Below are 15,060 nucleotides of genomic sequence, written 5' to 3' on the forward strand. Positions count from 1 at the left end.
ATGGCCTATGTTATAGAAAAGTGTCATTTTTTTTCCTCCCTCAAGTCTAGAGTCAGCTCCCTTTATTAACTGACACGGCTAGCGGTCATTTCCAAAACCACACTGAGTGTTGTGGCTTCACATCTTGAAAACCTGTCCCTGTTGACTAACAGCTTACTCTCAGCAGCTTCGGTTCACTTGCTGGCCTATATCGTTTTCAGACCACTGAACCAAAAGTGAAACTTTTCATCTTCAGTCTGAAACTCCAGAACTGCCTCTCCACCAGGAACAACATAGCCCATCTGCTCTTCAGCCTTCTCAAAGGTGAGCGGACCATCACTGGAGAGGTTTGCAGTGACGTTTGGTGCCTTGGCTTGTAGAGTAGAAATCTTGAGAGTCTGGGGTTCCAACAGGAGGAGCGACCGAAGAAGGTCTGGTCTGAGAGCCTGCCCTAGATGCGTGTAGTATTCCTTGCCTTCTTATTGTTGGTCATTTAGTTCCCACCGACCCAAGAAAGAAGAGAAGTTCTGTAGAGCATGTGAAGGATGCCAGGGTCTCATGGAGATGAAGACCATCAGGCCAGAGATGTCAGGCGTAAGCCTGGCAACAGCCCTGTGCCTATCTGTCTGTTTCCACTACTCCTCCCTCTAGGGTCTCTCATCTGTGCCCCACCTTGCAGGACTGCTCTCTGCCCACCCCAGACACTTTTACTTTGTTCATTTCCCCATTGCCTGATCAGCGTCTTCAGTTACAGGACCCCACAACTCATGGACCATCTCCACAATGTCTCTTATTTCAAATTCTTGAGAGTGAATCTGATGGGTAGGCCATGCATCAGAAGACTTCTCCTGGGACTTCCCTTGGTGGTCCAATGGTTAAGACTCCATGCTTCCAATGCTGGGGCTGCAGGTTCGATTCCTGGTCAGGGAACTAGGATCCCGCATGCTGCATAGCATATAAAAAAGGTTAACATTACATTTCATAAAAATTTTTTAAATGATTATTAAAAAGAAGATTGTCCTGGTCCAATCTGGTCAAGGGAAAGTGGTGTCCATTAAGGCCTCAGGGGCTGAGGACCACTAGACACTCTGCAAGAAGGGATCGGGGGCAGGCCTCTGGGTGCCTGATATCCAGTTCAGTCTCCCTGTAAGGTCAGAATATGGGAGATGTTGGTCGTGCCCTTTCTATCACCTGTAACCAGTGCTGAGCTGGCTTCACAGACCTCATGAACCACAACCATGGATGCCACAGTAACTCTTGCCCTAAGTCATCTTTGGAGTCATGATCTCTGTTCTTAAATCCCATCCCTTTCTAAGTGGTTGAAATAGTCAATCTTATGTTTATAGTTTCTTAGAAAAAAGATTCCACCCTCTCCTCATGTTTGAGGTCTTCTGAGTCAGTTGTTCTCTGTGTTTGGTCTCTAGAAAAGCATCAGCATCACTGGGAACTTGTTAGATATTCACATTCCAGAGCCCACCTCAGATCAGAAAACCCTGCTCAGAAACCTGGGAGTGGGCCCAGCAATCTGCATTGAACAAGCTCCACAGGTGATGCTAATGCACGTGGAAGTTTGAGAACAGCTGTTCTTAGTAGGAAAAAAAAAATCACATGTGACCTCCTTAAATCTTAGCCTTGGAATTCTCCAGAGGGGCTTGGAACCATTGCTTGGAGTTTGGCTGTGGTACATGAGTGAGGAGAACTGTTGATGGGCAGTCATGCATAGTAGGGTGAGCTTCAGGTGGAGTGAATTAAACTTCTTCTCTTACAGCCGTAAATGAAGACCAAGTGCTCATCATTGGGTTTGATATTAGTACATTCCTGAGCTGTTCATCAAGTTCCAAGAAAAGGTAATGTTAGATTTCCTGTTGAACTATCAATAACTGATGTTTGCCAAATGCTCTGCTGTTCTTCACCTGTGTAAGCTCATGGGACTGTTATCATGTGTCTTTTGGATGAGTGGGCCCTCTGTGGCCATTCTGGACATGAGAGATGGAGACTCAGAGGGGAAAGCTGGGAACAGTGTCCCTGGGCCCCATGCGGTTCTGACATTCTCACCAATCATTCAGCCTCCTCTAGTTCACCAAGTGCACACAACTAACAGAGCTGATGTTTGAACCCCTGCCTTCCAGTTAAGATCTTGTTGGAGGCATTGTTAGATGATGAAGAGTAGGCTGTGTTCATGATAGACCTGCCCATCCCTGAAGTTATGTGGTCTGAGTGAAGTGAGTTCTCTGCACCATTTTCTCTCGTGAAATGTGAAGCATATTACCTGCAAGGAGACAGCATAGATGGGAAAGTCAGCCGTGCACCAGGCAGAAGCCTAATTCAGTGGTTTCTCAGGACAAAGTTTTTTAATTATTGTGGGATTGCAAATAATTTCTTAGCACATGACTAAAGTACAAAATTTGTAAGACACATACTAAAAAAAAAAAAAAAGAGCAGATCTGCAATTATTTCCATAATCATGTCAGTCTCTTGCACTTACCTGGAGAAGGGCAAGGCAACACATTCCAGTCTTCTTGTCTGGAGAATCCCATGGACAGAGGAGCCTGGTGGGTTACAGTCCATGGGGTTGCAAAGAGTTGGACGTGACTGCAGGGACAGCCCCCACGCGTGCATGCACTTACATTCCAATGCATTTCTCAAGTGAGAAAAGCTTGGTGTGGAAGCCAGTGCAGGGCGTTTCCCAGAACCCACAGCACTCCACAGGAGTATGTTGCACAATGGAATGTCTCGTACCCTGTGTCAAGGAAGGACTAGGGGCAATCATTAGCTTCCTAGACCTTCAGCTAGAGCTCGCTGCAGACAGTTCTAGCATAGCTCTGTCCAAGATCATAAGCTTCAGTGCACTACCTCTTTGTACCTTTTTTCTCCCAGCAGTTGGCTGTCCTCAGCCATGTCTCCCTCTACTGTTCAATCCTCTCAACTCACTTCACATCAGCAGTTCACATCACCAGACCTGAAGCAGCTACATGCCAGGCTTTGTGCTGAGAGTATAAGTATATTGCAGGTATACTGCATGAGCAAGCAGGTCAAACCTGCTCTCTGTTTGTACTTGGAATCAGCCGAGGAGTGCTGGGCTGTGTTTTTTGGAAAATAAAACTGAAGAGGTCATAAGAAAGGGGGCAGTCTGAGGAAGCAGTGATTATAAAACCCCAAGATGACATGAGACATCAGTTCCAGGGTTCTCTTTCTAATGGCTTGATCTCTCGCTAATTCTCCTGAAGGGAAGGTCCAATGTTGGCTAGCAAACTGAGAGTGGGTGAATGTTGATGGATAATCTGCAGGTGCCGGGGCAGGTGGAAGGGGGTTCTGGGAGGACAGACATCATTTTCTCATTGGAATGTTTTAGACTCAGAAATGAAACAGAGAGGCCCACCAGTGACTCTAGCAGAGAGAGTGGCAGGAGATATAGCACTGCTCCCCAGAGGAGAGGATGAGAGCGTAACCTGGGGTGCTCTGAGGGGTTAGAGTAGGGAGTGAGGGGCACCTGGAAGGCTGGGCATACGGACTGCTTGAGCTAAATCTCTACCCAAGTGAGGCAAACCCAGGCTCCAAGGCCTGTATGGTAAGTTCTTTTTTTATCCAGGGGGAGTTTATTTCTTGAAAACCTCTTTTCACCCAAGCCAGAAGGACGGTCATGATCAGAAGGGTTGGGTCAGAACAGCTGAGTGGGCACTCCTCTGGGTCCCTGGTGCGTTCCAGACTCATGCATCTGTTTTGGATAATCCACAGCTATAGGCCATCATTTCCCGTCACCACCTTTCTACAAAAGGCAGATGAGTTGATGCTTCATAAAACAGAAGGAGCTTAAGTTTGAACCCTAGAGAAGGGCGTGGCCACCCTCTCCAATATTCTTGCCTGGAGAACCCCATGGACAGAGGGGCCTGCGGGCTACAGTCCATAGGGTCGCAGAGTCGGACATGACTGAAGGGATTTAACACACACAAATCTGTAAGGCCCAGGCCCCACTCCATGGGAGAGAGGTCTTTCTGCAGGGTCCCTGTACCAGTTCTGCGCTCTGGGCCAACCTTGTAAAATGTCAGCCCCTCTCCACTCGAGAGCCCTAGGACAGGGAGTTGCTCTCGCCTCTCCCCACGTGTGTTCTCTTCCAGGCTAAACACACCCCCCTCTACCAACACTTCCTCAAGGCTGCCCTCTGCTGGTGAAACTGCCGCGTGTTCTCAGACACTGCTCTCCAGCCCACACGCAGGACTCGAGGAGGGAGGGAGAGAGGAAGGAGAGAGAAGGAAAACAGACTAGAATTAAATAGAATATATCAGACTTGGTTGTCTATGAAAATAGCTTTTTAAAAATAATTTTATTTATTTTTGACTCAGCTGGGTTTTCATTGCTGCACGGGCTTTTCTCTAGTTGAAGAGAGCAGGAGCGATGCAACTTCTCATTGCAGTGTTCAGGCTTCTCATTGCAGTGGCTTCTCTTGTTGCAGAACATGGGCTCAAGGCCGCTCTGGCTTCAGTAGTTGCCGCACAAGTGCTCAATAGTTGCAGCTCCCAGGCTCTAGAGCACAGACTCAGAAGCTGTGATGCACAGGCCTCGTTGCTCTGAGGCATGTGGGATCTCCCCGAACCAGGGATCGGACTCATGTCTTCTGCATTAGCAGGTGGATTCTTTACCACTGAGCCACCAGGGAAGCCCCCAAACTAGCATTTCTATGTTATGTTTTATTTCAGTTATGTTTATTTCAGATATATTTATTTCTGAATAAATATTTATGTTCATAAAACATAACACATATATGCATATAATGTCCACACATCTACACATATACATAGTGATATGTGGTTAAAAGCACAGACTCTGAGCTCTATCATTTGCAAGCTGTATAATCAAGGAGTTCTCACTTTAAAAAAAAGATAAAAGTTTATTGACATAAATGAAGCCCAGAGATGGACAGTCTAGAGTGGGTAAAATCATCAGGAATCCAGGCTCCTCTCTCATTGTTTTGTCACCCTTAACAAAACTTCTACCTCATGGTGCTGTATGGATGCTTGAGCTCCTGTCATTATGACCATAACCCAGGCAACATGAAGAAGAAAGGAAGTTGTAGCTGGGGTTGATATTTAAGTGGTATACATCAGTAGAGCTGTACTGGTAGTTCAATTACTGAAATATTTCTGTACCAGCTGGTAAATAGCTGCTGGCCCCTGATGCCCAGAAATTACTCACTTCTTTAAGTCTCAGTTTCCTTCTCTGTAGGAAGAAGATAAATAATGTAGTGCCTGTCTCATACACTTATTTTGAAATTTAAATGAGGTAATTAATGTACATACATTTTTATCACAGTGGCCAATATAGAATCAAAAGACTCAACAATTGAAGTCATTATCTTTAGCTGTGTTTTATAAATATACATTATAAGAAGAAAAATTTCATCAGAGCTGAAGACAATATTGAAGGGTGGTCTAATACAGAGAATAGTAGCATTAGCACAGTATTTTCAGTCATGCAGGAGCAGTGATAACTTGCCTAAGTTCAGTTCAGTTCAGTTGATCAGTCATGTCCAACTCTTTGTGACCCCATGGACTGCAGCACACCAGGCCTCCCTGTCCATCACCAACTCCCGGAGTTTACTCAAACTCATGCCCATTGAGTTGGTGATGCCATCCAACCATCTCATCCTAACTTGCCTAAGAAGGGGTAATAATAATAATTTCCCATCTCCCAGTCACTTCCTGCCCATCACTTAGAGTCAGTGTTATTGGAATCTTTACTGACTAAACACATTGTCACCATTCATCAGTCTCAGGTCACCTATAAATTAGAGTCATTACTTATCATGTCCCTTTATATCACTTCACTCCCCCAGCTGGTCTTGTTCTCTGAGTGACAGCCTGACCCTCCAGACTGCCCTGCAGCTGGGCCCGGACACAGCAGTAGATGCCTGGCCACCCCGCTCAGCCTATCAGAGAGTCTGGGAAGCGTTTTCCAACCAGTCCACGGCAGAAAGGGATGCTTTCCTGCAGGATGTTTTTCCTGAAGGCTTCCTCTGGGGTGTCTCCACGGGAGCTTTTAAAGTGGAAGGAGGCTGGGCCGAGGATGGGAGAGGGCCGAGCATCTGGGACAGAGTCGGGCCCCAGAACACCGCCAAGGACCAGGCAACGCCAGAGGTGGCCAGCGACAGTTACCACAAGGTAGACACTGACGTCGCCCTGCTCCGTGGCCTCCAGGCCCAGGTCTACAAGTTCTCCATCTCCTGGTCCCGCATCTTCCCCACTGGGCAGGGGCATAACCCAAACCCCCGGGGCGTTGCCTACTACAACAAGCTGATTGACAGCCTGCTGGACTCACACATCGAGCCCATGGCCACACTCTTCCACTGGGACCTGCCTCAGGCGCTGCAGGATCGCGGCGGGTGGCAGAATGAGGACGTGGTGGATGCCTTCCTGGACTACGCGGCCTTCTGCTTCTCCACGTTTGGGGACCGTGTGAAGCTGTGGGTGACCTTCCACGAGCCATGGGTGATGAGCTACGCAGGCTACAGCACCGGCCAACACGCACCAGGCATCTCCGACCCAGGGGTGGCCTCTTTTAAGGTACTTCCCATCCTTGCCGTGCCTACTTGTTGGAAGGGCATTTGGTTGGAAAAACACTCTTTTACCTTCCCATCAGCAAGTCTTTCCTTTTTCTTCTTTAGAGGAAATTGGAGGGAGGGAAGGAACTATTAAAATTGTTAAAAGCGCCAAACACTGTCCTGGCACTTTAAAAATTATTGCTGCATCCTCAGAACGGCTCTGATGGATGAGGGAATTGGGGTTCAGGAGGAGAAGCAATTTGGTTGTGGTGACATTGATAGTGGGTTAGCAGTGTGAAGCCAACATTTTGAGCCCAAATCTACTTGACTCCAAAGCAAGTTTTCCATGTCAGCCAGGACTTAACTGCAAGTGACAGAAAACCCAACCTAAACTGACTTGAAAGCAAGGAGGGAATTTCTGAGTTCAGGAAACTGGAAAGTCCTAGTTTTAGCTGATCAGAGTAGAGTTGTTTGGACCAGCGTTGATGTTACCAGGACTCAGTTTTTCCTTTTCTCTTGTTCCCCTGATTGGCTTTATTCTTGGGCTTCCGAGCAGCCAGATGGCTGCAGTCCTTCTCCCATATTTCAACATCAGTAGAAGACAGGAAAGATGGCTTATCACTGTTCTGGCAAAGGTCTCCTGTGCTCATGATCTCTGTGTGGGTCGCATGCTCACCCCTGAACCAGTCACTGGGTCTAGGCTAGGAGTCTGTGAAGTTCAGTGCAGATCCCAGCTCTACCCCTCAGTACTGGCTGAAAGATGGGGAGGTGGGGACGGAGGAAGGTGATCTTTCCAGGGGGCAATCAGAGTATCACTTCAATATGAAGGGGATGTATAACCTGAAAACAAAATATTTTTTCTTTTTTTGGCCACATGTGGCATATGGGATCTTAGTTTCCCAATCAGGGATTGAACTGATGCCCCCTGCGGTAGAGGTGCAGAGTCTTAAGCAGGGAAGTCCCTGGAGACAAAATTTTAAATATCTTCATATGGGTCCCAAGCATCGTCTTCCTTTTTCTTTAAAATCTCCCAGAAAAGCTACCAGCTTCACTGGCAACATTCTTCAGGATAAGCACGTTCGTCTGGCTTTCCTCTGCCACACTTTGGGTTCTGTTCTGAAATGGGCTTCCCTGGTGGCTCAGATGGTAAAGAATCTGCCTGCAATAAGGGAGACCCGAGTTCAATCCCTGGGTCAGGAAGATCCCCGGGAGAAGGGAATGGCAACCCACTCCAGTATTCTTGCCTGGAGAATTCCATGGATAGAGGAGCCTGGCAGGCTACAGCCCGTGGGGTCACAAAGAGTAGGACACGACTGAGTAACTAACACACACAAACTGTTTTAAGACAGGAGTATTCACTGTGCCCCATGCTAGATAAGTCATCAAGACATTAAAACCTTTGGGGGGGGGAATGATACTAACACATATTAGAAAATTAGAGAGCAATTCAAACTATGCACAGAGTGAGCTCTGTAAGTGACTCAATATAATGCCAGAACATAGCACTTAAGTCAAGGCTTCCATTCTGCTCTTGTTCAGCACACTTGCTTGTTCTCATTCAGCACACTTGTTCACCACACACACGGAGAAAGAGAACACTCCTGAAAGGGAAAGGTTTGGACATTTCTGTGTTTTTATTGTGAAGCTCATCCCATCCTTTTCTCCTTAGGCTTCTTATCCCTACAGCTATGTCTCCTGAGATTTTCCTATAGAGACTGTGATGAGAAAGTCCACCTCATTTTTCTCTCTCAATTCTTCCTTTTATTTATAAAACATTATGATACCAGTAAGGAAAAATTTCAAAGAAAAGATCTCTCTTATAATGTTACCAGTATTTCATTCCAGTCACAGTTTCCTTGCATTCACAGTGTAGTCACAGTGTACCCTCGGCGTAGTACCTTTGATTTTTATTGTTGTTTTTATTGAAGTATAGTTAATTTACAGGGTTATGCCAATCTCTGCTGTATATCAAAGCAGCTCAGTTATATACATATATACCTTTGTAAATATTCTTTTTCATTATGATTTATCCCAGGAGATTGGATATAATTCCCTATACTATACAGTAGTATAGTATATACTATATATACTATTATATATGGGTGTTTATCTATCCCATATATAATAGTTTGCATCTACCAACCGCAAACTCCATCCCTCTCCCTCCCCGTTTCCCCCGTGGCAACCACAAGTCTATTCTCTATATCTGTGAGTCTTTTTCTGTTTTGTAGATAGGTTCATTTGTGTCGTATTTAGATTCCACATATAATATCATATGGTATTTATCTTTCTCTTTCTGACATATTTCACTTGGTGTGATAATTTTTGGTTGCATCCATGTTGCTGCAGATGGCATGATTTCATCCTTTTTTCTGGCTGAGTAGTATTTCAGTGTATAGATGTACCGCATCTTGTTTATTCATCCCTCTATCAATGGACATTTAGGTTGCTTCCATGTTTTGCCCTGACACCAGCAGGCTAAGAAGGGAAGCATTCCTGCTTTTAAGAAAGGCGCACAGTTTGCTGCTGGAGGTCAGGACCCAGTTAAGAACTAATATTTGGTACACCAGAAGCAGTCAGGAGCCCCTCTTCATGGAGCAATGTTCTGGTACAATATTCCTCAAACACAGGTGTCAGCCTCTTCACATGATGAACAGGAAAAGGAGCTCAGTGGTAACAAACCCCTTCCCGCACCCCAGTCTCTGCTCTCTGCCCTGCCCACACAGCCGCACTGAGCCCTTCTGGGAGGATCCAGAATGACCCACTTCCTGCAGACGAAGCTGAAGCCGAGAGAGAAGATGGTTTGAGTTTACTGAGCATGTGACAGAGTCGATTTAAATCTCGACTTGTTATGCTCCACACACCCCACCTTTGCCCAGTGTCTCACGGTGCTCTGCCAAGGAACCATGCTGACTTTTGTAAGACCATGAGTTGAATCTACACACAGACCTTGGTGGTGGTTTCTCTTCCTAGATTTCATTAAGTGGAAAGGAGATCAGGCAGGCTAGAAGAAATTTTCCTCTCCTTTGTATTAATTAAAATGATCCTCCCTTCCAATTAGTTGTTGGCTAGTTAGTCAATAAGCCCTTACTGAGCACAGAGGCCATGTAGCACTATGAGGGACAGTAGAAGCCTGCGGTTGGACGGCCTGCATTTTCCCCTTCTCTGGATCTGTGTTCCGCACCTGTATTATAGAAATAGTATTTGTACTTGTCAACTAAGTGAGGATCACACGAGAGAAGCCATTAACCCTTATTATTGTTGATGTGGTTGTGGTGCTATTGCTAATGATCTGATGGTGGTGTTGACCGACGGTCAACACTTGCGGACATTGTCACTGTTAACTTGGGAAGCTATTGTCCATGTGGCTGATGTTGCTGGCACTGGTGGTGTCAACATTGTCCATGTTCTAGCCTCCTTTACATTGTTAGCATCAGTCTTAACTTCTCTTTGGTGCTGTTGACTTGATATTTTGTTGATTTGTTGCCAATGTGATGTAGGTGTTAACTTATTGATGACTTGATGACACTGTTGATATCAGTGTTGATATATTGATGTTGACATCATCAGTCTTACTGCTTTTATTAACTTGCTGCCATCATTCACCTCGGTGTTAACTTGCTAACATCGTTATCATTGACTTGTTACTGACTTGTGGGTGGTGCGGCTGTCACTAAGTCCTGAATTTCCTTCTTTCTTCCTTACAAGGTGGCTCACATGGTCCTCAAGGCGCATGCCAGGGCTTGGCACCACTACAACAGCCACCACCGCCCACAGCAGCAGGGCCGTGTGGGCATCGTGCTGAACTCGGACTGGGCAGAGCCCCTGTCCCCAGAGAGGCCCGAGGACCTGAGAGCCGCCGAACGCTTCCTGCACTTCATGCTGGGCTGGTTTGCACACCCCATCTTCGTGGATGGAGACTACCCGGCTGCCCTGAGGGCCCAGATCCAACAGATGAACGAGCAGTGCCCCAGTCCTGTGGCCCAGCTCCCTGAGTTCACCGAGGCAGAGAAACAGCTCTTAAAAGGCTCTGCTGATTTTCTGGGTCTATCCCATTACACTTCCCGCCTCATCAGCAAGGCCCAAGGAGATACCTGCATCCCCAGCTATGATACCATCGGCGGCTTCTCCCAGCATGTGGACCCCACGTGGCCCCAGACAGCATCCTCTTGGATTCGCATTGTGCCCTGGGGCATAAGGAGGCTGTTGAATTTTGTATCCTTGGAATACACAAAAGGCAAAGTTCCAATCTACCTAGCTGGGAACGGCATGCCCATAGGGGAGAGTGAAGACCTCATCGATGATTCCCTGAGAGTTGACTACTTCAACCAGTATATCAATGAGGTGCTCAAGGGTAAGGACATGGATATGCTGGTGATCAAGCATGGGTGGTACTTCATCAAGTCTTCAGACTTTTGTTTTATGGGACAAAAACAATCTCCCATGGAAATGAAGCCAGAAAATAGTGTTTGTAGTAATAGTCAGTCCTTCATATCAGCCTTCTAACTCTCTCTCTAAAGGCCTTAAGTGTTTGCTTTTATATTCGTAGTCCCTACAATGCTCCTTCTATGCTCTGCCCATCTGAGTCCTAACCATTCATCAAGCCTCATCATCTTTTTGTTGTTGTTGTTCACAGCATGTGGCTTGCAGGATCTTAGATCTCTGACCAGGGATTGAACTCATGCCCCTTGCATTGGGAGCATGGAGTCTTAACCACTGGACCACCAGGGAAGTCCCCTCCAATCCTAATTCTAGATAAACAATTTATGTAACCTTACAGGCTTTGCCTTTACAAGCCTCCCCTATTTTATAGCAGAACACAATTCAAGTGCTTCTTAAATCTGTGTCTTCTGGGCTGCAGTGCTCAGTTCAATTCAGTTGCTCAGTTGTGTCTGACTCTTTGTGACTGACCCCATGGACTGCAGCACACCAGACTTCCCTGTCCATCACCAATTCCTGGAGCTTGCTCAAGCTCATGTCCATCGAGCTGGTGATGCCATCCAACTATCTCATCCCGTCATCCCCTTCTCCTGCCTTCAATCTTTCCCAGCATCAGGGTTTTTTTTTACCAATAAGTCAGTTCTTTGCATCAGGTCACCAAAGCATTGGAGTTTCAGCTTCAGTATCAGTCCTTCCAATGAATATTCAGGACTGATTTCCTTTAGGACTGACTGGTTTGATCTCCTTGCAGTCCAAGGGACTCTCAAGAGTTTTCTCCAACACCACAGTTCAAAAGCATCAATTCTTCGGTGCTCAACTTTCTTTATAGTCCAACTCTCACATCCATATATGACTACTGGAAAAACCATGGCTTTTGACTTGTTGGCAAAGTAATGTCTCTGCTTTTTAATATTCTATCTAGTTTGGTCATAGCTTTTCTTCCAAGGAGCATGGCTGAAATGCTAAGAAACCCCAAATAAACACCTCTACTTAAAAAATAACAGCAGAGATTTTAGAACAATCAGTAACAGAGACTTTAAAGCAGTCCCAATTTTGTTTTTCTCCACAGCTGTCAAAGAAGACTCGGTGGTTGTTCAGTCTTACATCGCTCGCTCCTTCATTGATGGCTTTGAAGGCCCTTCTGGGTATAGCCAGAGGTTTGGGCTGTACTACGTCAACTTTGATGACAGCAGCAGGCCAAGGACTGCCAGGAAATCTGCCTACTTTTTCACCAGCGTGATCGAAAAAAACGGTTTCCTCAACAAGGTAGTAAAAAGACTGTCACCACCCAGTATAGCAAATGTCCCCCAGAAAATCAGAGCCTTCACTTTTCCATCTGAGGTGCCCTCTAAGGCAAAAGTGGTCTGGGAGAAGTTCTCCAACCAACCCAAGTTTGAGAGAGATCTGTTCTACCATGGCACATTCCGGGATGACTTTCTGTGGGGCGTGTCCTCGTCAGCCTATCAGATTGAAGGAGCTTGGGATGCTGACGGCAAAGGCCCCAGCATCTGGGACAACTTTACCCACACACCAGGGAGCAACGTGAAAGACAATGCCACTGGAGACGTGGCCTGTGACAGCTATAACCACCTGGATGCTGATATGAACATGCTCCAAGCTTTGAAAGTGAAGGCTTATCGCTTCTCCATCTCCTGGTCTCGGATTTTCCCAACTGGGAGAAACACTTCTGTCAACACACATGGTGTTGATTATTACAACAAGCTGATCAATGGCTTGGTGAAAAACAACATCTCTCCCATGGTGACCCTGTTCCACTGGGACCTGCCCCAGGCCCTGCAGGATATTGGAGGCTGGGAGAATCCTTCCCTGATTGACTTGTTCAACAGCTATGCAGACTTCTGCTTCCAGACCTTTGGTGACAGAGTCAAGTTCTGGATGACTTTTAATGAGCCCACGTACCAGGCCTGGTTGGGGTATGGCTCAGGGGAATTTCCCCCAAATGTGAATGACCCAGGCTGGGGACCTTACAGGATTGGCCACGCAATCATCAAAGCTCATGCCAGAGTCTATCACACGTATGATGAGAAGTACAGGCAAGAGCAGAAGGGGGTCATCTCCTTGAGCCTCAGTTCCCACTGGGCAGAGCCCCAGTCGCTGGTCCCCAGGGACGTGGAGGCAGCTGACCGAATGCTGCAATTCTCCTTGGGTTGGTTTGCCCACCCCATCTTCCGAAACGGAGACTACCCAGATGCCATGAAGTGGAAGGTGGGGAACAGGAGTGAACTGCAACACCTGGCCACCTCCCGCCTGCCCAGCTTCACGGAGGAAGAGAAGCAGTACATCGCAGCTACCGCCGATGTGTTCTGCCTCAACACTTACTCCTCCAGGATCGTGCAACACACGACACCCAGGTTAGACCCACCCTCCTACACGAGTGACCAGGAGCTGCTGGAGAGGGAGGACACTTCCTGGCCTGCCACAGCCATGAACAGGGCTGCCGCCTGGGGGATGCGGAGACTGCTCAACTGGGTCAAGGAAGAGTATGGGGACATCCCCATTTATATCACTGAGAACGGAGTGGGGCTGACGGACTCCAAACTGGAAGATACCGACAGGATATTTTACCACAAAACCTATATCAATGAAGCTCTGAAAGGTACGTGAGGGTTCATGTTCCCCTTACAGAATCTCCCAACATCCGTATGTCAGGAGCCTTGGCAGAATGGAGTACAAACCATTAATGGGTCTCTTGTTTATACCCTGATCCTATAACTTTCTCCCTGTCTGAGGTTACATATCCCTCTGGAATCTGAAAAAAAGCAGTGATCTTCTCCCCACATGTGACACGGAGTCCCACAGGAGTGTTTTCATTACTGACCAAATACTGTGTGACAAGTACTATTTTAAGTGCTGGGGACACAGCAGTGAACAGAACAAACACCTTTATGCTGACAAGGAGCTTACTATATTCTGGTAGATTCCATTTGTCAGGCTTCTCTGGTGGCTCAGATGGGAAGAATCTGCCTGCAATGCAGGAGCCCCAGGTTCTATCCCTGGGTCACGAAGATCCCCTGGAGAAAGGAATGGCAGTCCAATCCAGTATTGCCTGGAGAATTCCATGGACAGAGGAGCCTGGTGGGCTACAGTTCATGGGGTCACCAAGAGTCAGACACGACTGAATGACTAGCACTGACTTTCAGGTTCCATGTACCCCAGAGGAATAACCTCTAAAGTGGGCTAAGACTCTTGAATTGCAGACTTGTCCCTTTACTCCAACAAAAGAACTTTATTTTGCAAAGATCAGCCATTAATACCTGTTATGGGGTTATCAGTGTTAACAAAAGGGTGATGTATCATGGCACATGTTACTTGTGTGTACCACTTGTGTACAGGTGGTTGAAGACCGCCTGTAGTGAGGAGCCAGTACGGGGCTGCACTTCTTGGGCCCTGACCCTCCTGGTGTAACACTGTCCTCTGCCCTCTGTGCAATGTCCCCAGCCTACAGACTTGATGGCGTCAACCTTCGCGGATATGCTGCCTGGTCCCTGATGGACAACTTTGAGTGGCTGGAAGGCTACACGGTCAAGTTTGGACTGTACCATGTTGATTTCGATGACATGAACAGGCCTCGCACAGCAAGAGCCTCAGCCAGTTACTACACAGAGGTCATCGCCAACAATGGCATGCCACTGTCCAAGGACGATGAGTTCCTATACGGACAGTTCCCCAAGGACTTCATCTGGAGTGCAGCGACCGCCTCATATCAGGTGAGGAGCTAGCCGTCTACAGTAAACCTCCTACGTGCCAGACTCTGTCGGGGCTGCAGAGGGCAGGCAGGAGCAGTGGGTTTTCACAGACCTGTGGGTGGGAGGGACAGGTACCACAGGGTGGGGATGGAGGGGCGTCTGGGAGACCCTCTTCCCAGACAGCCTGGCCTCTTCACATCCCCAAATTCAGGTGGACAAGCACAGTTAGAAGGGCCAGGCTGAGACAGGTGTTAGCGGGCCAGGTGGAGCCAGGCAGAAACCCTTAGGCAAAGATGTGCAAATATGAAGATTCTCAGCTGGATACCTTTATTTCTTACCTCGCATCTTCCAAGCAGACAGTTTGATCAAAATGACTATCATGTGGACCTGGACTTTTTC

At 47.1% G+C, this 15,060-nt stretch overlaps 1 protein-coding gene across 1 annotated transcript in view; it reads left to right on the forward strand.

Annotated features, from left to right (window-relative positions):
• Nucleotides 1-15,060, forward strand: part of LCT (lactase) — a 49,419-nt gene that overhangs the window by 16,143 nt on the left and 18,216 nt on the right. Inside the window, exons 4-9 of the mRNA XM_061135111.1 lie at nt 201-303; nt 1,748-1,826; nt 5,810-6,536; nt 10,223-10,868; nt 12,024-13,571; nt 14,414-14,682. Coding sequence (XP_060991094.1) covers nt 201-303; nt 1,748-1,826; nt 5,810-6,536; nt 10,223-10,868; nt 12,024-13,571; nt 14,414-14,682 — 3,372 coding nt within the window. The remainder of the gene's footprint in view (nt 1-200; nt 304-1,747; nt 1,827-5,809; nt 6,537-10,222; nt 10,869-12,023; nt 13,572-14,413; nt 14,683-15,060) is intronic.

Source organism: Dama dama, chromosome 33 (genome assembly GCF_033118175.1).
Source record: "Dama dama isolate Ldn47 chromosome 33, ASM3311817v1, whole genome shotgun sequence".
NCBI classification, from domain to species: Eukaryota; Metazoa; Chordata; class Mammalia; order Artiodactyla; family Cervidae; genus Dama; species Dama dama.